At 39.3% G+C, this 27,248-nt stretch overlaps 1 protein-coding gene across 1 annotated transcript in view; it reads left to right on the top strand.

The window, feature by feature from the left end:
* AGBL4 (AGBL carboxypeptidase 4) overlaps positions 1 to 27,248 on the top strand; it is a gene marked incomplete at both ends in the record, with an annotated part of 937,634 nt that overhangs the window by 761,958 nt on the left and 148,428 nt on the right. The window contains one exon of the mRNA XM_082766598.1: positions 11,794 to 11,905. Coding sequence (XP_082622724.1) covers positions 11,794 to 11,905 — 112 coding nt within the window. The remainder of the gene's footprint in view (positions 1 to 11,793; positions 11,906 to 27,248) is intronic.

Raw genomic sequence — 27,248 nt, 5'->3', positions numbered from 1 at the left:
TAAGGTTTTAAACAATTCTTAAAGTGTTCTCTTCGCTCCAGGCTCTCTAGTTCTCAGTCTCCCTGTGTGTCTAGAGGACACTGTCAATAACCTCCTCCCACCTCTATATTCTGAGGATGAATTGTTTCATGTTTGTTTATGCTAAGCTATGAAAGCTTGAAATTGAAATCTGTTTGCTCCTCCACTTCCCACTCATATATGTTCTCATTCATTGTACATTTTTGCTATGGGATTGTATCTCAAGGGTGATGAACTGTGTTAAACTGCAAATACGCAAAAGAAAAACCAAATCATTCTATAAGACTGAAGTCTGCTGTTCCACATCTGGGTTCTCTGGTGTCTACTGAGGTAGGAGCAGCAACTGAAACTTTCCCTATATTTGGGACTTTCATAGAATTATAGGAAAAAGATATTTATATGGACCTCTGGAGATCTTTGTTCAGACTCCCTTCTCAAAGCAAATCTAACTTCACTGATACATGTGTTACTTGGGGCTTTTTCCAGTCACGTTTTGAAAATTGCTGTGGATAGTTTTTTTTTTTTTTTTTTTTTTCATTTGTGTATTTTAAGCACGGATTTTTTTACCTAATAAAGACTTACTTCATTGCATAATATTTTCTTCAGTTGACATGTTCATGGGAGCACCCTTTCAGGCAAAAAGCCAAAAACTCCTTTCCAACTTCCAATTTGTCTGACATCTATGTGTCTGATTATCTGGGGGAAACTGTTTCTCATGGTATTGTCATGTCACTGTACTTCATCTCTAGTCCTTTTAGGGGTGTGCAGGGAGCCAGATGAGAAGAGCTCTGTCCTGGCTGGACTTGCACAAGAACTTTGTTTCTCCCTCCTTAAGTCTTTTTCCCCTTAGACGCACAAGGAAGCATACATTTTATGAGCATTGATAATCCTCTTTACCATTATGTCCTTTTCCATTAAACTGAGTTAAAATTAGCCATTGGGTTTAGAAGTTAGATGAGGGAGGGGTAGAGAACAGACAGGCAAAATCACACCTTTGTGCATGCTCAGTACTGTACGGGTTGCACAAATCTTATTTTCTTAAGACGCCAGACTGACAAGTAGCTCTTCTGTTGCTACAGTGCAGATGTGACATGGAAAGGAAACTCTGAGAACAGTCAGTGGGGAAAGGCAAATAGTATTGGGTACTGCAGCACGTGCAACCACATAAGCATTAGTACTTTTTAACCCTGAGCTGATATTGCACTATATTTGCTGCTGTGGCATCTTACATTTCACAAGCCATAAGCTTAAGAGAACAAGTAAATATAAAATTTTGATCAAGTAATACTGGGCATGTGTTCTACCTATTCACTTTTTTTTTTTTGAGCAACAGTTGACAAGGTTGCCATTGAACTTAATAAAAGTTCTCAACCATATTTTTTGATTTGCTAACACAACTTTAATATATCCATGTATATTAGTGCTTTAATATTCAATAATAATTTGTCTGATTGAGTGGAGAGTTCACTGGAAAAATAGTATAGACCATAAAGCAAGAGGGGTGCAGGTAGACTGAAGGATGCAGTCTTGTCTTTGACAGTTTGAAGCTCTCTGCCTTCTTCAGTTACATTTGAAAGCAAAGCATCTCAAGATGAGAAGTACAAAGCCAGGTCCAATGATGCGTCATAATTTCGTATTAAATGGTCTCTTAAAGGATTACACAAGAAAATAAGATCAGTTCTGTATGGCAGGTTTAATTCTGGACTGACAAGAAATTTTCACTCATATTTTTGGTTAACAGATGCTTTTTTGATCAAACAAATTTAATATACAGGGTGTGACAACAAGTACACTGAGGTCAGCATCCACCTGAAATTTCATGGTCTGCCTTTGTGAAGGTTACCTGCAGATTTAGTTTGGCATGGTATCTCATCATGAGCTCCTTTTTTCAAATGTTGCATATCTTCAGTAATTATTGCATTCTTCTATACATTGCAGAAAATGGTATAATTTTCTTTTAACTAGAAGACAAAAAATTGCTTTTCTGACCATTTTTCACAAAGTGCTTGTCTTGTAGAGGTAACAGTAAAAACAAAAAAAAAAAAAGCTCAAAATCCCTGAAGGTTTAATTTTTTTTTTTTTTTTTTTCAGACTTAATATTCTCATCAGGATTCTCAAACTAATCTTTCATTGTACCATTAGTCATTGCAATGAGTTGTTTTCAGTGCTCTGGAATCAAAATGTGTACTTTTAGCTTGGCTCGGTATCAAATCACATTCTGCTGGTGCGTTGCAGTGATTGATAGAAGTTACAGTTTGAGTGCTTTTACACTCCCATTCTTCTGCATCGGGCAAGCATCTGTATCAGACAACTGACCCATATCTCATGCGATGGCACCAAATCCCCTCATACGTTGTTTTGAGTTAGTAAGAGGAGATGTCATGGAATATTATGAGAAATATATCTTTGCCAGGTACCTTGCTTTCTAGGGTGTATAGTGTGCTTAACCGATGGGACTAGTGGAAAATACAGAGCCTAAGTGATATGAGGTAAAATTGGTAATGGAACAGAGACCACTGTGCTGTTGTATAGTTTCCCCTCCTCTGTGTTGTTTGGACTAAGGCAATACCGTGCAGTGAAGCTCAGATGGTAAAACTCTGCCCCTTAAATTAAGAAGTGATTGGAAAAGATCTGAGCCTGATTTAACTTCCTTTGAAAGCATCTGGTCTTTTTGTTGATTGCAATCAGAGACAGATCAGGGCTTTATAGCTTGTCTGCCATCTTCTGAAATGTTATGTGACAAACAAGGCACTGGGATTATTTTTGTTATGAAATGTTTGTTATTTTATCATAGCAGTGATTATGAAAAGAATATTTGCATCATTCTCAGAATTTCTGGTGGACTTTCCAAAGACAAATGCTCAGGTGTTTTGTTTCCTTTTTTCTTTTTTTTTTTTTTTTGTTGTTGTTGTTTTAAATATACTTGGCCACATTGTCCCTTTGCTAAATGCACAACATTCAGTTGGCAGGTATTAAAACAACCTAATAAAGTAAGGTTAATGTGCTCTCTTTAATTAGATAGCAATATGTAACACACCCAGTGGGCCAGATGACCTTGGAAATTAAAGTGAGAATAGAGAGACATTTGAGAGGAAAAAATCTTTACTTACAAGGATTTGTGTGTAGAAAGAGCAAGAGGAAAGATTCACTGATACATATATATGTAGATGTGTGTGTATATATTTATACATATATAAATAAAAACTCAGAATTTCTCTCATAAAATGAAGCTGGGTTATGTTATTGCTCTTACAAGTATTTCAGAAGCGAATGTTAAATGAGCAGTAGTGTGACCTCGTTGGAAGCAAATCTCACTGTAATTCAGGCTATGTCAGAAAACCTTCCTGAGATTCCATAAACCACTTAAACTCCATCTATAGAGCCTAATATATTCCCATTGCTGTAGCACCAAAGTATTTTATAATCCTTCACATATTTCCTTTCAAAACACCATGGAGGGTCGGTAATATAATTATTTTTACAAGAGGAGAACTGAGGCATTGCAGTTTTTCCATAGGCTGCATAAGAGGTCTCCACAGTCTTATGTTATTGCCCTAAGTGAACCACTGAGTCATTTTCCCCTCTTCTAGAATATTATGAGACCTGGGCTGTTGTTCAGGACTTTCCATACAGTTGTAAATTTTTCACCTAATAGGTGGCAAAGGGACTCTGTATTGGAGCTCCTGGCTAATGAATGTACCCATGACTCTAACTGTGGGTGAAAGTTAGGCTATAACTAATGAAGCATGGGTAGGCTGCTTGCAGACAATGGGTATGTGTTGAGTAATGCTGCGCAGAGACGATAAAGGGGCCTTCTCTTCTGCCAACTCAAAAATGGATGGATATTTATGTACCCAATTCAAAAAGCCATTTGCAAGCTGAGCTAGTTACAGACATGGCAAGGCCGTGCAGGGATACAATCAATATCCTGGCTGTGTATGAGGGTGAGAAATACCTAAGTGTTAGAGCCTGTTAGCAAAGAGAGTTATAAAAGGAAGCCAGGGATTGTGCTCTCTGGTGCTGGGCAGTTAAATCTTGCTAGCCAGCATTCAGCTAGCAGGTTGCCAGTCCTGTGCTGCTTTTCTGTTTGCTGTCTCATCAGAACAGAGCACATGTTCCTAGTAGTTTGTGTATCAAGTCAAACTCTCACTTCTGGCTATCAGAGGATAAGGCCTTTGAGATACTGGAGATGGATTTCTTCTGGCTGACTTCTGGTGTGGATCTACTGAGAATGTGTGAGTACTATCACTGCCTTAGTGTAGGTGTTAGTTTGGGATTCAAACAGTCTGACAAGCTGCAATGCAGTGGTGTAATTGGTTAACTCTGTTTAGGAGAAAAAGGGCGAGATCAACTGCTATGTATGAGAGCAGGGTATTGGACAGAGTTCACTGCAGCAGTAAACTCCAAAGCCAAGCAAAATGGGCCAATAAACATATAACCAAAAACACCTGAAACCCATATATAAACTATTAATAACATGTTATAGGAACCTACACCTCTAACTGTCCTAATTCCTAGATGTGGCTGTTTCTAATATTCTAATGGCCAATGTTGTCATTTCAGGTCATATTTGGAGAAACCAGAAGCCTTGAGTATGGTCGGCTTCAGCTCAAATCAGACTGTTAGATGGTGAATACATTACATGCTACGTGAAGTTTTCTTAAACAAAACAAAACAAAAAAAAATCTTTAGCCTCTCAGATACAGTGGTCCAAATTAGTGTGTGTCTTTTTACGGATTCGCTGTATTCTGACTGCTCTTCTATGAACTGGGGACAATGTGGTTCCCTCTTGTACCAATGCAGTTGGGAAAATAAGTCCATCAGTGTTTATAAAGCAATTGTGTCCTGCAGTGTTAAGCACTTCAGAAAAGCAATGAGGAACTGAATAGCTCTGTCTTTGGAGGAGGCTTTGAGTAGCATGCAGTAAGCAGGAGCCTAGGGCTGAATATAGAGCAATAAGGAAATGACAAAATATTGAATAATCTACTCATTAATGAACAGTGTTGATCCTGTGTGTGGAATAAAGCAAGAACCCTGTGGAAAAGGACTCTGTGCTCTGGCAGTTGAAGACTGTGTCATAATAATGACATACACAGGGCTGAATGAAGGTTGTATGCGTCTGTGCAGCTGTGGCATATCCAAATTTTAAGAGCACAGATTTGTGACATAAAAGTTAGCTCCTTTAACCACCACTTTTGATGTGTAATAGATCTGATAGTAAGACCTGAACCATTTTTGGGGGGTGTTCATTTAATACAGGTCTAGAGGGAACACGCTACTCATTTCCTCTTCCCTGCAGTTGTTTTTAAGCAAGACTGCTGACTTCATCTGACAAGACCTATGTGAAATATGCATTGTAATGTGAGGAAATGTTGGTGTACAGCAGCTGGAGTGCTTGCTAATAACTGAGAGGTGGTGTGTATCAGATAAGCTAAATAGTCTTAGGAAGGGGCAGAAGTGGGAATGAAAGCAGGACTCAAGATAAGCTGTGTCTTGGGAAATGCTTATGTGTGTGTTGTTTTCTGTGAACACCAGTGATGAGTTTATCTTATCCTCCCCCCAGCCTGCCAAAGGGTACTAAACCCAGGAAGGTAGAATGACAAAGAAACACAAGTAGTTTATAGAAGGTCTGCCTTTCTGAATGGAAGGGTTTGGGGATGTTGTGTGGAAGATATGAAATGTCAGGAAGACTGGGAAGGAGAACCTAGAGGAGTTTGGTCTGCTGACAGCACTCAGAGAGGTGGGAGTTGGGTAAATAAATCACATGTGAAGTTGGAATTCTCTTTCTCCAATGCTAACAGGTTGTGATCCATGGATCGTGGATTCTATTGGGAAAGAAAGTTTGTATATGTTACACTGCAGTCTATGTATATGAAATTTCTGAATGGTCAGTGTCCGCAGTGGAAATTTTTGGGAACCCAAAAGGTGTGAAGAACTCTGCTGGTTTCTTCTCATGAAGTGAGCAATATGTTTGGGTTTGAAAAGGCCAAACAATGAATCAGGCTTTAAAATGAAAGAACTGTAGGTGTTCTCAGTTACTTGCACCTGGGTATGCAAAATTGATGTGCCAGTGTGACTCAGCACCCCAGCAGGGAGCAGGAGTCCCAGGAACACCTTCCTGGGGCAGGATGGGCGACACCTGTCCCTGAAGAGTGGACATTTGGAGAGACCCACGTGTGGGGCCAGACACACCCTTCTTAGAGAAGGGCTTTGCTAAACTGTGACTTGTCTCCCTAGGGATGTGCTGGTAACTATGTCCCTTAAAAAATGGAGAAGTGGACTGGGCATAATGCTGGAGAATGTGCAGGGAGACCGTGCTAATGATCAGCTCTTACTGTCTTGCATCCCAGAAACACATCAGGATTCTCCTATACACGGGATGCATTTTTATTTCCAGTGCTCTGCTTCATGCCCAGGAATCCTTCTGGCATTACTGAGGACCCAGGGTGTGTAGGGAGAGCAAAATACTGGAATTGAGATGTATCCTACAGATCAGAGAAGGGAGTCTGCCCGTGTCAGGTGGGGATGTGTATTCTCCTTGGTGCGTGTGTCTGTAGCGCCTATTACGAGCTCTGAGAAATGCATGTATTCATCAGAAGGAGAAAATATCCCTTTGTGTTTATTCTTATTTAACATTGTTTACACAGAAAATGGAGAAACACATCTTTAACCGTCATGTACTATTTAAAATTATGTCAGTACACCATGCAGCGCTCATTCTGTAAACATCTACTCCACCATGTGGTCTCTGGTAGCTAATGCTGTTCTGCTCTGTATGGCCACTCGTGTTCTGCCTGGAGCACGCTGCAGTGGTTATGTTAAATAGCCTTTGTGAAGGTTTCCAGAGCTCTAAATTAAAAATGCAGAAAGCTGTGAAGGGGGGAGAGAGTTGGGAGGGGGATTCTCTGTAACTGGAGTGTTAGAATGTCTTGCTACTTAATTGCCTTAGAACATGTAGGCTTGAATGAATCCTCTTTAATGAATAATAGGCAAATGCATAAATCGCAAACCCCAAGCACCCGCATGATGAAATGCTCGCTAATGAAGACTCTGACTTCGCCGACAACAGCAGGTGTAGAGTTGATTTGTAAAATGTCGTGAATATAACAGGTTTAAAATGATATATTTATTAAAAGAAACAAGTCTTCCATGTGTTCCTCTTGTATTCGCTCTCACACTGCACACCTACTCTTCCTGCTTGATATTGCAGGCTGCAGTCTCTCAGCAGTTCTTTGCCGTTACTCTTGCCTCGAAGTGCAACAATAGAGACCAATTACCCTCTGTCTCTGCTTGTATTGCAATAAGCCTGAGGTCCCCCCACTACCTTTTCAATTTCAAATCCTAACCCTGTCAGTAGTGCCATTTGTGGATTTGAACTCCCTGGCTTTGTGTGCAATATTATCTAGAGATTCACCTGGTACTGATCCAATGAACCAACGCAACCTTACAAAGCTGAAGGGAAGAGTGTAGAGTTTTCTTTGTATTAAATCATATGCCATGAAAAAGGATTTCTTTAACTCTTTTCCTCCATTATTCTCCATATCTCACCTTGTGGAAATGGGTCTGTTAGCAAGAGACTCGGACTCACATAGCAGGAAAAATGAATAGGGGAGGGAGAAGAACCCAAGTGAAAGGAATGCAGAGGTTCTGGAAGTTTCTGTAACTTGGAGATTCCAGAAAGAAAATACACAACTTGAAAGAATAGGAAGCAGCCCTAAAAATAAACCTAGTGTAGGCCGTGGTGTTACACCTTCCTCAGCTCTAGCAAGGAACAAGGATTTTTTCATTAAAGCAGCTGCATAGGAAGTCCTTAAAACCTGTGTTGAGTTAAGCCCTCAGAAGCAAAGAGGTTCTGTCCAGATGATTGCCCAGCAAGCTGAATGCTGGTCTGAACATCTTTGGTTTTACTGAGTAGAGCTGGTAACCTCTTGAGATCTGGCTGTCTCCCAAGTAGGGAGGATAAATACTGCAAAATGTTTCAGTTTCCATTTCAATTTTGAAACTCATTTGCTTTGACTGAATTTGCACTGTGTTTATGTAAATTTGTAAACACTGTAATAAATTTATCTGCTGGTAGAAAATAGAAATTTTAGAAAAAGGCTGAAGAACATTTGTGAAAAGCAAATTCTAATTCAACAAGTGTAACAACAGAACCTGATTTAAATGTATGTTGTCACAGAACAGAAACATAGTAAGTGGAATATATATCTAGCAAACCCTAACCATCACAATCCAATATTCAAGTAATTGTTAACAGCTTAAATATTTTAAGATGTATGTCATTTTGGGGGGTCAGCAATGACTGATGCAAAGCCCAGGTTTTCACAGAATGAATGATGGCCACAATCAGGTGATAGCAGCAGTTTGCTCCTACATTTTATTTTATTTTATTTTATTTTTTGTAGAAAACTCACCAACTCCTGATTCCATCTCTAACTTGTGGTAGTCTGTGTATGCCCTTCTTATTTGGCTCCATGTCAATACTATCATTACTAAGAGCATTTATGGGCATGGACATCAAATGTCATGAAATAGAGTGTTTTCTGATGCCCTTACTCTAGAAAAGTTCACTTCCTCCATCCATTGCTAATTTTCGAACCACTTTTGTCTTCTGTTGCATCTGTTGGAGTCTGTAATGTCTCCTGTTTTGGTCTCCTCCGCATCGCTTTTCAAAGATTCAAAGATTATTCTTAAACAGTCCTTTAATGTTTTTTTAGGGGGGTTGTATTTTTTTCACTTTGTCAGTTTTGTACAGAACACTTTATGTCACAAAATAAACTTAATCTCAGTAGGACAGATCTGGGGAATACTTAGTTATATGAGGAGCCACACCAAAGCCACTTGCAGTGTAAGTGAGAGAGCAAGCTGGTCTTAAATACTGAAAGGCTCTGTATTGCATTAGAACATAATTGTTTCCCATTGCAGAGCTGCTGTTTCCAGAACATACCTGTGTTTCCACTTTGCCTACACAATGCTTGAAGCAGAAAGTAAACAGTTAAGCAATGGAAATTTGCAAGCATTGTGGATTGGAAATGAACTATTATAAGCTTGGTAGGGGGAATTAAAAAGCAGTGCAAAATTCAATTCTTAAGTTATCCTGTTCAAGTGCTTGCATTGGAGGTACTACCACGAGGGAGATCACATCATCTGGGAGAAAGACAAAATAATGAGTGTAGGCATGTGGGAGACTCTTACTCTGTGTTTTGGTCATGTCCTGATATACGTGAGCTTTGGAAGACAGCTCCACATGTAAAAGAGTCAATAATCAAATCTGAAGTACTAAGGAACACAACTTGATGTTTCCTTAGAGAGACCTCAAGTTTGCAACAGATGAATAAAGCAAAAGTGTGGTGGATACAAATTTGTCTTTAGGCCAAAAGGGGGGGGGGAAACAACACTTATAGGAGAAAAAAATGTATGCTGTTCCCAGACTGGAAAGAAATACTAATGCCTCCGTCAGAAATTGAATTAATTGTTCTTACATTGATAAAGATGTGATATATCACATCAAAAACTAGCTAAGTGATATCTGGAAATTAATTTGGGATCCTATTAAATAGAACTCAGAGGAGCTTCCCAAATGAATAACTTGTTTGTCGAGCATTGTGTTTTTTTTTTTTTGTGTTTACAAAGTCTTCTTGAGTAAAGACAACTATTTTCAACTGTTTCTCTTGCTCGAAATGAACTATGAGATTCACCACTAACCAGAGATTAGTGGCAAATTTAGCTAGTGCAAATTGCAATGCCTTGGTATCTTTCATAAATTAGTTATTGTTTATTTCTATTCCTTATAGGGATGACTTATACAATGTTATCCAAAAAGTCCTAAGTCCCAAATATAATATTGACAACCCATGTATGAATTTAAAGTTTAGTCTTGGTGTTCTGTAGCTTGCCCACTTTAATGTGCTGTGGAGAGTAATATAATGGAATCAAAATACTCTTGCTTTTAATAGTGTTATTAGTTTGAAATAAAACTAAAACAAAATGTAAATGGGACACTTCATCCATAAGGGGGTATGAACTGATGAAATGAAAACCACGTGATTCTGTTCTTACACTGGTTTTGTCCCAGTGTAATTCCATGTATGTCTTTGAAAGTACCTCTGATTTTATATCAATGTCTGTGAGATCAAAAGAAGGTAGGATTAGCTGAGCTGACTGGGAAGAGTTTATATTAAGACCAAAAAAAAATGAGGGTGGTGGGGGAGAAATCTTCTATAATGTGTTTTGCTTTATCATGAACTGGAGACAACAGTCATGATTGTCTGTGGAATTGTTGGGGTGTCCAGAGAAAAAGCACAGTTGCTCTCTAGATAAGCAGACTGGTGATGACCAAGATAAGGTGATGACTTTTTCCAGCTCATCTGTGGTTTCATCCCTTTGCTTTTCTGAGCATTTTACCTGTCTCTAGCTTTTATTTGGGATTGATATACACAGTCATTTGTTTCAGCTGCTAGAGAAGTGGGAGCATTTTCATTTCTTTTTGCCAGTTAAACTTATGGTTTTTGGTCTCTAGATTCTTAGAATTTTTGTTGGAGGATAGTGCCACTGGAGTAAATCTCTGCTGTTTACACAGGTGTGTTTAAAAGATTAAGGTTGAACAGACATTCTCATAATAGACCAGGGATCAATGAAAGCTCTTGTTTTCTCAAGAAGATTTAAGGCTTAGCAATGAAGTTGATTTTTTTTTGTTTGTTTGTTTGCTTGTATTATATAGAAAGTTGCATTTGTGTCTGAGCTTTTATTATTTCTGTGGACTTTGTATGATCTTTCATAGAATTCCTGAGCTGATTTCAGGTCCCAATTCCTGAAGATCTGCTTGAGCTTCACTGGTCCCAGACTCAGACTGAGACAGTAGAAGGGATTTAACTCCCAGCTTGTATCAGTGGCCAGAGATTGTCTAGGTGATCTCTGCAGTAGGCGAGGGAAATGATTTCCCCCTCATATCTCTGCCTACTCTAGATTTTTAATTTCTTGTGCATTCACCCTACCACCAGCACACTGAGTTTTAATGGGGCTTCACCAGAAGGGAATATTACTCGATGGGACTTAGAGCAGCTGAATCAAATGTAATGCAATGTACTACAAGGGAGATGAGCCACGGCAGGAAGGAGAAGCCAAAGTGGCATATATGTTTCACTGACCACAAGATCTGATGGCCAAAAAACGTTTTAACTTAGTGTCTCTGCTGGCTAATTTTCTCATAGGCAATTGCAGGAGGGAAGGAGACTGAGGCCCTGGGTTAGTGAACAGTTGCATTCATGCTTTAAATCCCTTAAGCACATACTTAATGGCCATTGATTTCGATGCTCTTAACAGCTTTGCTGAGTCAAGGCCTGACTGAGGGCAAAGTAAAGGCCTGGTGATGCAGTGCATGAATTATCCTTATAGCTTTAGAACCCCCAGCTGCAGCTCTGAAGAGACTTGAACCTCGAGGGCCAGGCAGGCTCCTCCAGCACCAGTGTGGCAAGCTGGTAAAAGGCAAAGGACAGAGGGAGTATCTATGTTGTGCATGGGAAGAAGGCTGAATGGCCAAAGATGTAGTTATTTCATAGATAGTCAGCTGTTCACATTATTTCTAACAGTGGCTGTTGCTGCAGGCTTTCCTTGTCTTCAAGGGGGAATTTTCTTTTTTCTTTTTTTTTTTTTTCTGTAAGAATAACTTATTCAAATACTGCAGCTGCAGAATACAGCCCTAATTCTACATCTGAAGCCAGGAGGAGCTACAGCCCATATATGTCCTTTGTGTTGTGTTTTTTCTTGTATGTGCAGGTGCTCCCTTATGGGGTTCGATTTAAACCGGCACTGGGCAAATCCATCTCCATGGGCTCATCCCACCCTGCACGGAGTGAAACAGCTTATCATCGAGATGTACAACAACCCGGTGAGTGGGGAGAAGTAACACCAGAACAGCCGCTCAGCTAAGGTACTGTCTGTCTCCTCCTGCGGGGTTGTGAAAGCTGCCAGCAACTCTGATGTGGCTTAATCCAGTGGCAAACCAAAATAAGAGAGAAGCAAGCAAACACCACCCCCACTGCATGAGATCAGGGAACATCTGAAGTGCCTTTTGTTGCAGGAAGCATCGGAGTGGAGAGAGCAAGTGAAATGAAGTTCAGCTCAGATTAAATATGAAATAATGCTGAAAGCAGGGCCTAAATTCAATCGAGCTGCTCTCGTGATGTCCTGAGCTGGATTTGAAACAGCAGGCCCCCCAAATTGAATTACTGAATGGCATTGATGCTTAATCCAGAGCTCCGGCAGGGGTTGCTATGTAGCGTGCAGAGCAGGAGGAGGATAATATTTGCAAATATTATATAAATACACACGCACACACTCGTGCTCACTCAGAAGCAGAGGTGTTCTTGAAGGTGAAATCTTAGCTAATCAGAGGAGATGGATTGCAGAGAATATGGAGAAGAGGAGTGGGAGGGAGGCAGACAGCTATTGAATGTTTGACATCAAAGTGCAGAAGGATTATTGAATGTGGCACCTAAGGAAAAACTGCTGAACAAAGATGGAGATGGGTAGGAAAAAATCACTACCAAAAAAATAAAAGGAGATGTTATAGCTTATTATTTTTTTTCTGTGTGGAATTCCTGAAATTTGTTCTTTCTGTCTGCCTCACATTATGGAAATGGCATTTGAATCTTTAATTCCCTGGATTTTTATTTTTATTTTCTTTCAGTTAATGTATTTTTTATTTTATTTTATTTTATTTTTTTTAAAAAAAGGGACCTAGTTTGCCTTGTTAATAAAGAGAATAATTCTTACTGCTGGCTACATTATATACAGAATAAGAGCTTCTTTACTTTAACTCCTGGTTCTGCTAGTACATCTTAATTGAACCTTTTATCTTCCAGATAGTAGTAATACCTGTACAGAATGGGTTTTAGGCACAAAAATGGTAAGTTCATAGGTAGGAATCTACCCCATATTTAGTACACTATTGTATGTAAAATGTTTTCTAAGACCACCAATTGTCTGGCTCAGAATTTTTTCTGTTCTGTTTGTGCAGCACCTAGCACTGTGCTTGTGACTATAGCTCTTAATATATCTTATATTAGAATGGTGATGATGGACAGTAAAGCAAGGAGCCTTCCAGCTAGTTTGGTCTTTCTTTTCTTTCCTGCTCCAAAGAACAAGACAATTTCCTTCTTGAAGATGGAAAGAGCATGCAGGCTCCTTTGTCTGAGCAGAAATTTTGTTTGTTTGCTTGTTTTGTTTTGTTTTCCAGGGGCAAAGAGGTCCTTAAACATTACAAGAAGGTTAGGTGTAGGGAAAATCCTATAGCTCATAAAGCGACACATCTCAGCACTATTAAAAGTCACTGTCAGTAAAATAAAGCTATTCTTGGGGGAAGAATTCTTTTCAGCTTTGTCCAATTCCAAGGAAGCTTTGAAAACTCTGGTAGTTTCCTGTTGCCCTGTGTGCAAAGAATGAATTTATTTGCTGTGGTAGCTGAAATGAAAACTCAAAAGAAATGTCTGGTCAGAGTTGTTATGAAATGGAAATCTTTTTCTCCTCCATCTCTGTTTCCCACCCCTCTGTGGTGATCAACCTGAGATGAACCAGTTTCAGTTCATTTCCTTCTGAGGGAAAGAAAAGGAACCTTTCAAACACAAATGTAACATTTCATTTTCAGGGTTATTTAATTTTTTTTTAAATGCAATTTAGGATTATTTTTTTGATTAAATTACTAGAAAAGTTCAGATGTCTCTTCAGAGTTTCATTTCTCAGTGAATAAGCTATTCACCAAAAAAAACCCTCTTTTTTCTGATTTTATGATCCCCTAGTCAATACCAACCTTTCTGTCAGTTTGAGACCCTCAACAACACAAGAAAGGATTTTATTTATTTATTTATTTATTTTCCAGGCAATACCATATTCTTAGTCCCTCTGATCCCAGTTATATTTGTATGAAAAGACCATATCTGAAGTTCTGGGACAAAAGGGGAAAATGTGCCACTTCAGACTGCTAAAATTTTAAGTTCTGTCCAGGCATAGAGTGTAACTTTTAGATGAGTAGCACATGATAGAGGGCTGGCTGCATGCATAGGTGAACCAGTTGCAAGGGGGCTGTTGTCAAACTGTGATGGATCGGGGAATATACATCTGAAAAGGTTTGTCCTGCCACCTTCTCTTCACTTGAAGTCTCCCTACACTGGGAAATATGAAATGAAATAAAATGCAAATTAATGGTCCCTGCAAAATATTGTAATAACCTCAGTTTCTCCCCCTCCAGACAAGATCTGTCTTGAGGAGCTGCCCACAGGAGAACTGGGTTGTATAAAGTAGAAGTTCAGCTTCATGTTGTTGTTCCAGAACGGCTTGGTGCTGGCCCTTTAGATGTATTCATTCCCTTTAAATCATTTAAGGAAAATTAGCTGCCATAAGAGCATAAAACCACATTTTAAGTGTTGCTGTATAGGAGGATTTTTCTTCTACTGCTGCAGTATGGAAGATAAGCTGTTTCCTTTGAAAAAAAGTTCATTCTAGAGGGGGGAGGATGACTGACACAGAAATAAGTCAAGTGGGTATGAGGCACACACACAATACTATAGCGACAGTGATTCCAGCATTGAATGGTCCAAGGCTAAGTGTTTACTGTAGTTATTGTATAAAAATAAACCAATGCATCTGTAGTTCTCTTTTGTTCTTCTGGGTTTTGCACAGATGCTTATTTAAAGAGTTTTAAATTCTGTAATGACCATATCTTTAGGTGGAAGTGGATGGGTGAGGACACTGGAGGTCAAAAACTTCGTATCTTTGTCTGTCATTGATTTTGAAACGATTGTTTTTGATAGGCCAACACAGTGAAAATGACTTACTATGTGTACTGTGGGGGTATTTTCAGCTCTGAAGCTAGTCACTATTACAGGTGATACTGAAGTGACGAATTTACTTGTCTACATCTTGAACAGTTGGCTGAAGATTCTTGATCAGCACAACAGGATTTAAACACATGAACCATCTTGCTGACTTCAACAGTGTTCCTTGTGTGCTTATGGTTAAGCAGGATGTGTTTTGGATAGGTGGTCGAGTGCTCAGCAGTGGCAAGCTCAGAACATGGATGGTCTATGGAAATCAAACAGTGCTTATCCCCTGGTATAACATGAGGCCTCCAAAACAGAGAGCAGTAGAACTACTTGATTAGCTTCGTGTGGCCATACAGCACCTATCCTGAGGAGCAACTGAACTGTTTAAAGCAGATTTAATGAGTGGACTTAGGTAGCATGTTCAGTGTTGGCTTAGTCCCCTTGAGTGTGTACGTTGCAATGTGGTCTTTAACCACAGGGGCTCATAATATTCTTTTGTTCAGCCCCTTGCCTCCCTGAGCTCTCCAAATGGAAAACTTTCACATAGTAAGCAGCTATTCAGAGTTTTGTTTTAGCTTGTGTTCATTGTGGAGCCCTGTCCTGTATTTACTGTGTTTTTCAGATTCTGCATTGAGGATAGGATTTTTAATCTCCTTGTGGGCTTATTATGTTGCTTATTGCTATACCATGAGAGCATTTCAGAGAAATTAATTATTTTTCGTGGCACCTCCGTGAGAGACAATTACATTATCCTTGCATGAATCGGGAACAGAGGCAGAGACAGTTATGGCAGAAGTACCTACTCATTTGAGATAGATAATTTAAGTTGACTGGGACGAGATTAGTTTCATGTCATTCACCTGTTTTCTATTGCCTGTTGTCGTTGAAGCTGGAGTCCTACATGCAAATGTTTCCAGTATTAGACAGTATTCACCTTGTGCCCTGAATGAGCTGGAGACCTGACGGGGGGGGGAGAGGGACCAACACTTACCTGATGTGTGCTCGTTAATTATCACCTCCTTTGTTATGCATACATACACCAAAGTCTTCAATTATTTTTTGCACAGACAACTTTACACTTACCATTCCTTACTTTGGAGTGTTGCAGCCTTTACAAACTTTTAATACAATTCCAAGTGAAAGCTTTCCTTGATTTGAAACCAAAACATACAGCTGAAACGTAGCTCCAACGTGCTGAAGTCTGAGTCATCCTCTGGGCTGGAACTGCTCTATCCACCCCACAGACACCTGTCACATGGGCTGATGAATTAACTGATGGCAATCTACTATTGCTGTGCACTGGCATGAGGGAGGGAAAGAGATGCTTTGCCTGTGGGCTTTGTGGGTGTCTGCTGACAACAGAGTTAATAATAAGGGATGAGTAAACATAACACTGCAGACTTGAGGCTGGCTTTTAAGACTGAATAGCAACTTTTCTGGGTTTGAGAGCTTTAAGATCCCATGTACTGGCTTAGATTTGAACTAAAGCATCATATATTCCCAGTCTTGCTGTGTCTTGTTTTTGATCTGCATAGGCTTGGCTGTCCAAGCAGTAAGACTATAGAAGAACAAACACTTGTCTAATAAGCCAATGTAACTCCTGATTCTTTGGCAGATGACTGCATTCCTCTCCACAGTAATATATATATCTTCTTGCAAGCATATTGGACATACTCCTTGTTGGTTCTGTGTTGCCATACATCTTTATATCCTTTAGAGACAGGTGGATATCCTTCCCTGGGGTTGGTTGTCCTTTGTACTTCATGCGTCTTCACTACTGCAGGAATACTGCAGAGACAGCTTGGCCAAAGAAAAAGGCATGAGATGATCTGTTTTCCAGCTTGCTTTCTCTGCTGATAGTCCCAGACACTAGAAATCAGATGAGGTTGAATGTTTAGTGGTGTGCAAAGAGGTTAGCATAGCCAGTTGAGGAGAAATGCATTCTCTCCCTGACAATCCCTAACTCACTGGAGTTGACTCTATTGTTCAGCTAAGTGGTTTCTCTAGGCTTCCCCACCATCTTTGCCAATGGATATAGGCTCAGACCTCCCCTGTGCTCACACAGACATTCTTTTCACATTGTTACTCATTCTGGTACTGATCTCTGATCATCCCCATCAGGAGATCACGCATTCTTATCCCTCCAAACCACTCCCCATCTCTTTCAAAGATTCAGTTCAGTTGCTAGCGCTTGATATAGGCATCCAGTCACCACTGCCCTTCTGCATACAGCTCTCACTGACTAGTATAGTCTTCTTTCACTGTTTAGGCTGGTGGCAGTCACTGCTGTTGTTAAGCAACTCTTTTCCTAGGCTTTCCATAGCCACACCTATAACATACTGTCAAGAAAGGTAGTTTTGACTGTGCAGGATCAGTGTTCGGATTGTGGAAATGCTAGGGGAGTGTTACGTGTGCTACAGATCTAACCCCCAATGCTCTTTGTTATCTTGAACTTTTGTAGGGATGAAAATCAGAATTTTATTTTTTCTAGTGACCCTGGTTATAAAGGCAGTGCCATATTTTGAGGGAAGTGTTCTGATTCCATGGAAAGCTAGGTCACAAAATGAAAGATTAGAAACCTTTAGCTGATACTTTACAGCTTGCAACTATCCCTAATGGCAACACCACTTTAGTGAACTCTGCCTCCATTCTCTCTGCCTCTGGCAGTGCTACATCCTTCAACAGACAACTCTGCATTAAGAGGGGAGAAGAGGGGAGGAGGGAAAAAAAAGGAAAAAAAAAAAAAAAAAAAAAGCTGGTATCTTAGATGTATATACTTTGCTGGAGTGTGACATAAATTTTCCTTTTGTCCGCCCTGCAAATTGTGTCAATCTTAGAGGCTCTACTTCCACTCATCTCATGAAATGATGTTATTAGTATTATCATCAGTGTGATACTGGGTAGTTGACAAAGTATAATAACAGATTTTTGCAAGAGTTTCATATCAAAATTGCACACTTAGGCTTCTTATACTATAAGCCCACAAGTACTATTATCTAATCTAACACTGGAATGACTGGAAGCAATTGTTTTCTGCTCAAAAATTCTTTTTCCCTCATAATCTTCCCTGCTCCTGTTATGAATTGGAGCAACAAAGTGGAATATATTTCACTGCAAAATTATAAGCTGACTTTCATTCCAGCTGAAGCCAGTTTGGATGTTAATAAATGTTTGGAAAGGCTGTGGGTTAAGGCTTGGTATTGCTCAGAAATCACTAAGAGCCAAACGAATCAGCTGAGGTCTGCATCATCTGGTATATGGAGTCATAACAGATTAACAAAGTGTAATGAGATCTGTAGCATAACACGCTACCTGGCTCCATTTTGCTGTTAGCAGAGCCCTTAGACTTCCTTCCCCAGCTAAACAACACAATGGTAATGAATAATCATTGTTAACAAAATATTGAATTCTAACAACCTACTAAGAGGCAACATTCAGTCCCTCAGACATCCTGGGTTGTCATTTATACCTGATGGTTTTCACTCAGGCATCAAATCAACTGTCATCAGGCATCAATTTTCACCAATAAATTAGTATTGTGCATGTTATTCTGAGCTGTTCGTAGGCGGAATGGCCAACATGCTGCTTCTATTTTCTCTACTTCTGAAACTAGAGGAGATACTACCTCTTCTTATACCGTATGTGTTCAGCTAGGATAACCCTGTGGCTGCTTTTTGTGATGCTTGTGCCACTTTGTTGCTGTTGTAGAAATGCCCTGTACTACTTCCATCTTACCAGTCCCTACTGACTGAACAGTAACTTTTTAGAATTGTGAATATAATTCTTATTTCAGTCCTTTGTTGAACGAAATGCCAGTAAGGGCGACCCTTCTTTCACTGCTGCTAAGTCAATATTTAGCAATGGAACGGATGGATCATTGTCTGATTCCATAGCTTTTGCTAGCAAGTGCTTTGGATTTTGGCTTTGAATTTATTTTCTTGCATTCTGTTGGACTAGCATAGTAAGGGTTACTAATGCTCCAGCTAACATTATACTTCATACAAACTGTTTGAAAATATTCCTGTTAAGCTCTTCCTATTGTTAAATATGAATACATTGCATATCTGCTGACAAAAATAAATATCATGTTCACGACCAGTTTGTTAGCTATGGTATCTTCTGATAAGTGGTCTTGTGGGAGTGAAAGAAACAGTGGAGAAGAATTCCTCTCTTTCTTTCACTCAGAAAAGAAAGATTTAATAAACCTACTTCACTTTGTTATTGGGATAAAAACAGTTGTGCCACTAATGCACTCTATATTTCTGCTAGTTAAAGCAGTTTCTGATCTTAGCAGTTTCTTTCCCATGGTCTTTTAAACACATGCAATACTAGAAGGAACTTGCTAGCAGCAGAGCTAGTTAGCTACTAGAATAGATTTACTGGAGATGCTGAATCTCTGCACTGGAGGGTTTTATGGCGTTTATTGGGAAGGGTTTAGATAGAGTTAAGTCAATTCTGAGGCAATAGAATGGAATTCTATAGGTTCTCTTCTGATCTCCGATCAATCTCTTCTTTTCACCTTCTCTTGGATTTGTTTCAACATGTAAACTGCCTCTATGCGTATCTTCATACATACAAATGTATATATAAAAGTGAATCTATAATTTCTTTGATAATGTCTTAGCAATCATTGACACCATTAGATGAAGTCCCACATAGAACCATGAACTTCTTAAAGTGATGGTTGTGGAAGGAATGTGCTGTTTAGGCCACCCTCTGCAAATAACCTTATTTTTGTAACAGCTCTGGGAATTACAAACCACATTTAAACTAACCTAGACAAGCCTTTTGTTTGTTTCTGTTTTGTTTTGTTTGTCACAGTGATGTGTTCATAATCTAGCTGTGGACATTGCTCTGTTGCGCTTCTGTCAAACACTCTAGACTCCCTTGGGAAAGTGTTTATACCTAGCAAACTTCTTTCTGTGCTCAGTGTGCTAATCATATCACTCTGGTAATCTCTGGCACAGATATTCTTTTATTTTTGTTGTTGTTGTTCACACTTTGGTAATATTTGTAGCTAGAGTAGGCACTGTTTCAGCTAACTTAGATCTCTCATAGAAGAATGAAACATTTCAATCCCAGAGAGCAAAGCCAAAATGTTAGCTTCGATGCAATGACCGCCTTTGTACCTGACACTTCAAAGCTGCTTCAAAGCTCCATTACATTCAAACATGTTTGAAGCATCTGTAGACAAATTAGCACGTGGTTCACTATCATATCTCTTAATTGGTACCCTATTAGTTAACCCTTTCAGTTTCCCAAATGTTGCAGTAATATTTGCAACCTGTCACTTGGGGCACCCATGTGCAGTAGCTCTTGCAAGTGGCTGCTCTACCCATCTAAATCAGGCACATTTTTCTTTTCTGTACTTCACCATTCTGAGAAATCTTTGTACTGCTGTTTTTTGTTTGGGGCAGACATGTTAGTTATGACCTCCACTTTGCAGTGATCTGCTGTACACCTTATTATCTTTTCTTCTAGGTGTTTTATTGCTATTACATGGAACTTGCGTTGTTGCTTTCTTAGTTTTAGCTCAGCAACCCTGTGTCTTTCCTCAGCTCTGTAAGGCCTTTAGTCAAACTCTTCGTTTCTTTTACCTTGGATCAAAATATTATCTATCAAAGCTTTAGTACCCTCTCTACCATCAAAACACAGTTGTATTTTCCTGGGACGTGCCTGGGGGGCTGAACACAACTCAAAAATCCCTCTGAGGAAATAGTGTCTCCTAAAATAGTTTTTGAAGATATACAGCCATGTTCTCTGTTTTTCTAGGGGCATCTGCCAGCACCCTGCTGATGAATCAGAGCCATCACTTCAAAGAATTTACCCCTTGTCAATGGAGGAAAATATTCCCTTTATATAATATACACATTTTTTTGGTCTGTGCATACACCAGAGGTTCTGTATGGATTTTTTTTTTCTCCCTCTTGCATCTTCTTTCTGCTTCTACCTTCTGTAATTCCTACAGTTGTAATGTTTTCAAATTCCTTTTTTAGTATCTGCACTGGGGAGAGTAGCATTAATCAGGGAGTGGCTGACATGTTCAGTGCTGTGCTGAGAGTTTCGCCGAGCCTGGGAGACATGTTTAAGCTCCTCCTCAGTAATTCTGGCTTCATGTTTCTCCTCCCCTTCTCTGTTTTTCAGGGAGACACAGGGTTTGAGATTTTTTATTTTTTTTACCCACTTATGAAAAATTCCCCCTTAGAAGCACTTGCAGGAGAGCAGACACTATAAACTGTGTCAGAGTCAAGGTCACTGACAAGTCTGCTTCAGTCGGTGGCTGCATTTGAACTGATGAGCGCTGAGGAGGATGAACTCCTGCACGATGCAGCAGTCAATTCCAGCTGGCCCTTGCCAGAGCTTCGTAGAGATGGGGCTTCTCACAGGATGCAAGTGAAAATGCCTGGAACGAGCTGATCCATTTTATTTTTTGTACTTCAGACAGCACTGGGAACATGCTCTTTGTTCATGCAGCTCAATTTTCTGCCTGGGATTGCGTTTGCCTTTTAAGACATAGGGGCAAAGTCACTGCCAGGGCTTTTTTATTTAATACAAAAGAGCTCTTGGTATTCAAAAATGATTTACAGACAGCTGGCCAAGTGTTTGACCTAACTATGTCTGTTCGTGCTATTCTACTGGTGCAAGATAGCTGTAATAGAGGCTTACCCAGCCAGTGGACAATTAGCCCAATGTATGCAATGAAGATGGGAAAAGTGAAATGCTGATTTTAAATGAGGATATTGACATAATAGCATCTCAATCAGTGGGCATTGGAATAGCAGTGTAAAATTACTCACGAACAGCAGAAGAAACTAAGCCAGTGGAGGAGTGACATTGTAGATAAAAGAAAGATCAGAAGCAAAATAGGGGGAAAAAAAGTGTGTGTGTGTGGGGGGGGGGGGGGGGGGGGGGGCAGGGGGGCAGATGGACAAAACAGACAGGAGGCTGGAATCATATCAACAAGTACCAAACAGTATCACAATCTCTATGCATTAAAGTATCATGCCAAAATGGGATGGTAACAGTAAGCATCCTTTTAACGGCATGCTAAGAACAACCAAAGAAGCTATGAGGGCTCAGAGGGTAATGATGGGGGCTGGGTAAATATCATGATGATGTTTTATGTGAAAACTGCATTTATATTCTTATTTATGTTCTTTAAAAAATGACTTTGGAGCAAAAAAAAATAAATAAAAAAAAATAGAGAGTTCAAAAGAGAATACTAGATTTTTTTTTTTTTTCCGTAGCAAGGATTAAGTCTTGATTGAAGATGTAACTGTCACAGAATCATTCTGTGGTAATAAACATGCTCAAATCCATCATTCCTGGTGGAGCGTAAAAGCTAAAATGTCTTTAGATTTTCACATGCTTTTGAAAAGGGAGCAACATAAAATGGAAAACTAAAAGGAGTAGCTAAAAGGGCAAACCAGAGCAAAATAACACTTTCAGGTGACACGGCAGCTATATAAAAACACTATCTTAGCAGTGCATTTTTCTACCTTTACCGTTAGGGAGTAAGCGTATTAGCCCTTTTTGAGAAACTCCACAACTTTAAAAAAAAAAGGTCACATGAGAAGTTTCCAAAGGGGAGTATTAGACTGAAGAAGGCCATTAGCAGTAAAAGGACACTCTTTGAAGTCTTGTCCAAATGAACTGAGGAATAAACCCCACTGCACTCTAGCAAGTTAAATGCAAAACTGTAATAATATAGGACAAAAACAATTTTGAAGAATAACTTGCTAAAGGCATAAAAACTAATAATAAAAACTTTTTCAAACACATCAGAGGCAAGAAGCATGCCCAAAGGTCTATAAGGTTGATAGATGATCAAGATGTAAAAAAAAAATCCTCAAGGAAAGAAAGGTCACTGCAGAAATGCTAAATGAATTATTTGCTTTGGTGTTCACTTTGAGAAGCCTAGAGGGAATTCCCAAATTAGAGCTGCTTTTTATAAGGGGCAAGTCAGATAACATGGAGAAGAGTGGTACAATGCTACATGTAGTTTTGGAAGAGGAATTTATGCTTCTCAAGCCTGTTAGCTGTTTTTGCAACAATACAAACATATTAAAGTTATCAAAAATAGTGAAGCAACAAGTAATCTGCCAAAGACTGTTAATACTGTGTCCAGAGCTGGCAGATCCAGAAGATGCTAAAAACAGGGATGCTAGTACTTGGAGCAGTATTGTTCATATTTGTGATTTTACTTGTATTGTTTTCTTAAATGTCCTGTGTGGCAAAGAATACTTCTGCTACCATCCTCTGACAGCCTTTTTTACTGTTTGCAGGAAAAAGGAGAAAGAGGTGGCTGTGTGATGGCTGGGTTAGACCTACTGCTTTCATAGGTGATAGCTGTTTTGTCTAAAAGAAAGTTCTGTTCTTCCCTTGTTTTTACTTCTGCAGTCCCGTACTTATGGTGCCTAAGGTTTCCTGAACCTTGTTGGAAGTAGTGTGCAGTGCTGTACAGTATCACTAAACTGCCAAAAAAAAAAAAAAAAAAAAAAAAAGTGAAACCATATTCTGAATGTGAAGAGGGAAGTATAAAGACTGTATGATATTCCTAGATAAAAAGAGAATTATCCTCAAACAATGAAAGCTACTGTATTGTCTATCTGATAACACACAAAGTTACAGACTAGTTTCCTTGATTTCTGGCCGTATCTCATTGCACGGTAGAAATCCCAAAGAATTCTGCAGATCAGATTCTCTACTGCTTATTTCTATCTTGTGCCTGTTTTACTGTGCCATTCAGAGCTTGGGCATGCGAGCAGGAATCCCGGAAGGAGAACACAGCAGCTGCCTAACAGTTTAAAGAAAGGTGTAGGAACTAATGGATCCACTGTGGATATTTTAGGCAGATAGGCTTTAGTTATATAGTGGTTGACCAGAGAACTGAATGAGTAACACTGTTGCTCTTGTGAAAAGTATAATAGATATCCTTTATAATTTCAAGTTGCCAATATCTTTGTCTTTTTGAAAACTCGTCCTATGACCATTATAATGAAGCAGAGTTGCTTCCCGAGTTATTATTTTTCTTAAACCTGAAAAAATGCACTTTTAGACTTGCAGGCGTCAAAAATAGTTTAATGCCTGTAGCATTATTAGCTGGAATTTGTGGGCAGCAACCCTGCAGTTTTGCATATGTTTTCTTGATCTAGAGCCCAGTTTAAGCTGTTGAATGGGGTCTGTGTCTGTAATGTTCCCTAAGTGCTATTATACAAAGAGATTGCTTATTTGAATCATTAATCAGTCTCTGGATGGCTGTGAGTTCTTATATTTCATGGCTGGTTTTCATGATGTATGTGACCTATTCGTAACGTTGCTCAAGCTGCACTGGAACAAGACTTAATTTCTCTTCTTGTTAAAGCTTTTCTGCTGACTGCTTTTGCTACTATATGCTTAGAAACTATCCCAAACCCTGAGGACCACTACATGCAAAAATCTACTGCAAAGCTTCTTCAGAAAAGAAAACTATTTTAGTAGCTTAACTCTTTCAAGCCAGTGTTAACATGATAGATTGTTGTTTCCTATGCAGTTGTGTTCAGTCATCTTTCCAGAACCTGATTGCTATTTGCCTACCAAAAAAAATCCAATTAAAATTAATGCTTTAATTAGCAGAATTTTAATTGTCTTCTTGTCAGTAGATATATCCTGATGTTGGAATTTTACAGCATCAAAGTTGAGAATAGTTCCCATCTTATAAGTATTTTGAAGGCTTCTACTTGTTGTCTTCTGCAGTGCTGACACCGGTGGATCAATAGGTTTTTAAAACCAGACAGGAATCACTGTGATAATCTAGTCTGACTTACAAAGTACTAAATATCATCCATCATGGTTTTCCTAAATGGGCATCAAAGTCTGAGCTTCCCCAACTTCTGGTGGCTTAGCTGTTAGAGAGAATGACTGATCTAAAAGAGCTCAGACATTTTATCTCACAGGAGCATCTGGAATGTCAAATCTTTCTCCAAATACCTTCAGAAACCCTGTTCCTGTGCTGGTCAGCGGTTGTGTTAAGCCCAAACACCCCACTTCCACCCCCCTTTTTTCTTTTTTATTTTTTTTCTTTTATTTGATTTTCTCTTCAGTGTATCTACCTTATGGGAACTGGCATATAGGAAACTTCACTGGAGAGAAGGATTACCAGTCTGGTTCATTTTGATGGCCTGCGCTGCAGAATCTGATCCTGTGAATGATGAGGCCACCTGAGTGCACAGAAAACCAGGGGCACTCCAACAAGTGAGCTGCCACCTTAATTTTTTGGGGGTTACTCGTGTGTCGGGGTGACTCTTCTAGAGACAATGCTGTTATTTTTGTCACTATTTCTTAAAACAAGGGAAGAGAAGGGATCAAAATTTGAGAACTAAACCTTGACAAACAAGTGTATGTCTGGGAGAAACAGGATTGCCTGTGTGTAAACAGCAAAGTCAAAGATGAGCACACCACAGAGAGTTTGCAGCAGGGAGGAGAGGGAGCAATGCACCTAATATTGCTGAAAAAAGCTCCGCAAAAAAATTGCGTGCAAAGTCTGTAGAATGGGTGTTGCCTCTCTCATTGTAGTATTTTGGTCTGTTTTATCTTTTTAATGCTTTGAAGTATAGAATTTGATGCTTTTTTGGTGTCTTCAGTGGTTTAGCTCAACAATATCACTGCAAGATATGTAATGCTAATGATGTTACCATTTTATTATGTCAAATAGCCTGTTCCTTTAAATGCTTTTTATTTATGGACCGTCCCCTACAAGATCATTTTCTAAGTGTGAGAATATCTTGCATTTAGATTTGGGTTTTCAAAAGTACCTTCTGAAATAGGGTCCTGTCCTCTCTCATTATATCTTAAATGTGAAGTTCAAAAGCAAATTAGGATTCAATGCATGCCCTACTGAAATATAGTCACCTTTGGAAAAGACCCCATCAGTAGAGCATTGTTTGAACAGTGTAGACTTGTATGTTGAAAGAAATCTTTTTCTGTTCTGAGTCACCTAATCTGTTGTTTTGTATTTTTTGAAAATAAACTGCCTCCATCTTAGTATTGGTCTTCTGCTAGGGAATTTGTGGTGTTTTATGACTTCCCCCAAAAAGGGTATTCACTGTAGAACTAAATCTTGGCAGAAGTAGATTTAATCATCTCTGATGACTTGTAGTCTATGGAAACATTATTGCTTGTGCTTGGTTGGCGAGTCTGCCCTTCAGGAGTTGGTTGTTCTCCTCTTGCCACAGTTAACTCATGCAATAGAGACAGCTTTTTATTGTTTATGTCCCTTGGTAATGGCTGTATTGATCTGGCCTGATGTAAACAAAGATTCACAGTTTGCCAAATGTTGCTAAGGGTACCAGACTATTGCTGCAACCAGCAGATGTATTCCATCATTCTTCAACCTTGGTGTATGAAAGCCGGAGCAGCAAGATGCCACATGTTGGTGACTCAGGAAAATGGCACATGCCTGTACCTGCTGCATGTCAGACTCAGATGTTTCTAAAATTAGGAAGAGTGTATTTTTTTGCCATGTTTTTTGGTCTGCCAATCAACGCAGGAACATTTAAAGGTTAGCCTAATTTTTATTTGTTTGGAAATGAAAGCCGCAATGACAGTGCTGTGCAAGAACATCTTTGAATTTTGTTACTTTGTTGATTTTGAATAAGCATTCCTTTCTTCAGGGAAAAAAAAAAAAATAATAAAAATAAATAAATAAATAAGGCAGGTTGCTGAAACTGACCTGATTGGGAATAAGAACCAGGAGGAAGCTGGGCTGTTGTCCAGCCTGACAGCTCAAGGCAAATCACTTAATTATCTCCTCACTCACCCAGTTTAACAAGGAATTTTCACTGGAAGGCAAAAACTAAGAGAAAGGGTTTTGAGACAAAATTCTTACATGCAGCAGCTCAAACTAGAGCTACAGAAGTAAGAACTGCTGAATCTACTAATATTGCTTGGGGGATCAGGATCTTTGTTTAGAAAACAATTTAAATCTGTTTACCTGGTTCTTCAGCACAAAATCCCAGTTGTTCTTTGAAATGAGAATTATTCCAGCTCTGCAATGATGAATACGTCTCATCATGACAGAACAATTTGATGGGTTTTTGACTATTTTTAAAAACAAGAGGCTTAAGACTACAGTTGGGAAGGGGTGGTGGTGAGAGAACAGACTAGCTATTAGATCCTTAGGTGCTTTTTCCCAGAGTCCAAGATGGAGGAGAGATGAGCTGATATAGAGGGCAAACTATTTTTTTGTTGTTGTTTGTATTGTTGTTGTTGTATTTTGTTCTCCTTGAGAGCCGGAAAATGCTGATTGCTTGATCCCATCTTATCCTGGTTCTAGTCTGTTAATTCCAAAAATCGTTCTCCAAGTGGCGTGGTTACTTTCTAACAAGATTAGAGGGAGAGAAGCAGTGAACCACTCTAGAGACACTTGGAAGG

Source organism: Aythya marila (genome assembly GCF_965140915.1).
Source record: "Aythya marila genome assembly, chromosome: 8".
NCBI lineage: Eukaryota > Metazoa > Chordata > Aves > Anseriformes > Anatidae > Aythya > Aythya marila.
The sequence above is the reverse complement of the archived record's forward strand: the minus strand, read 5'-3'. Positions and strand labels throughout refer to the sequence as shown.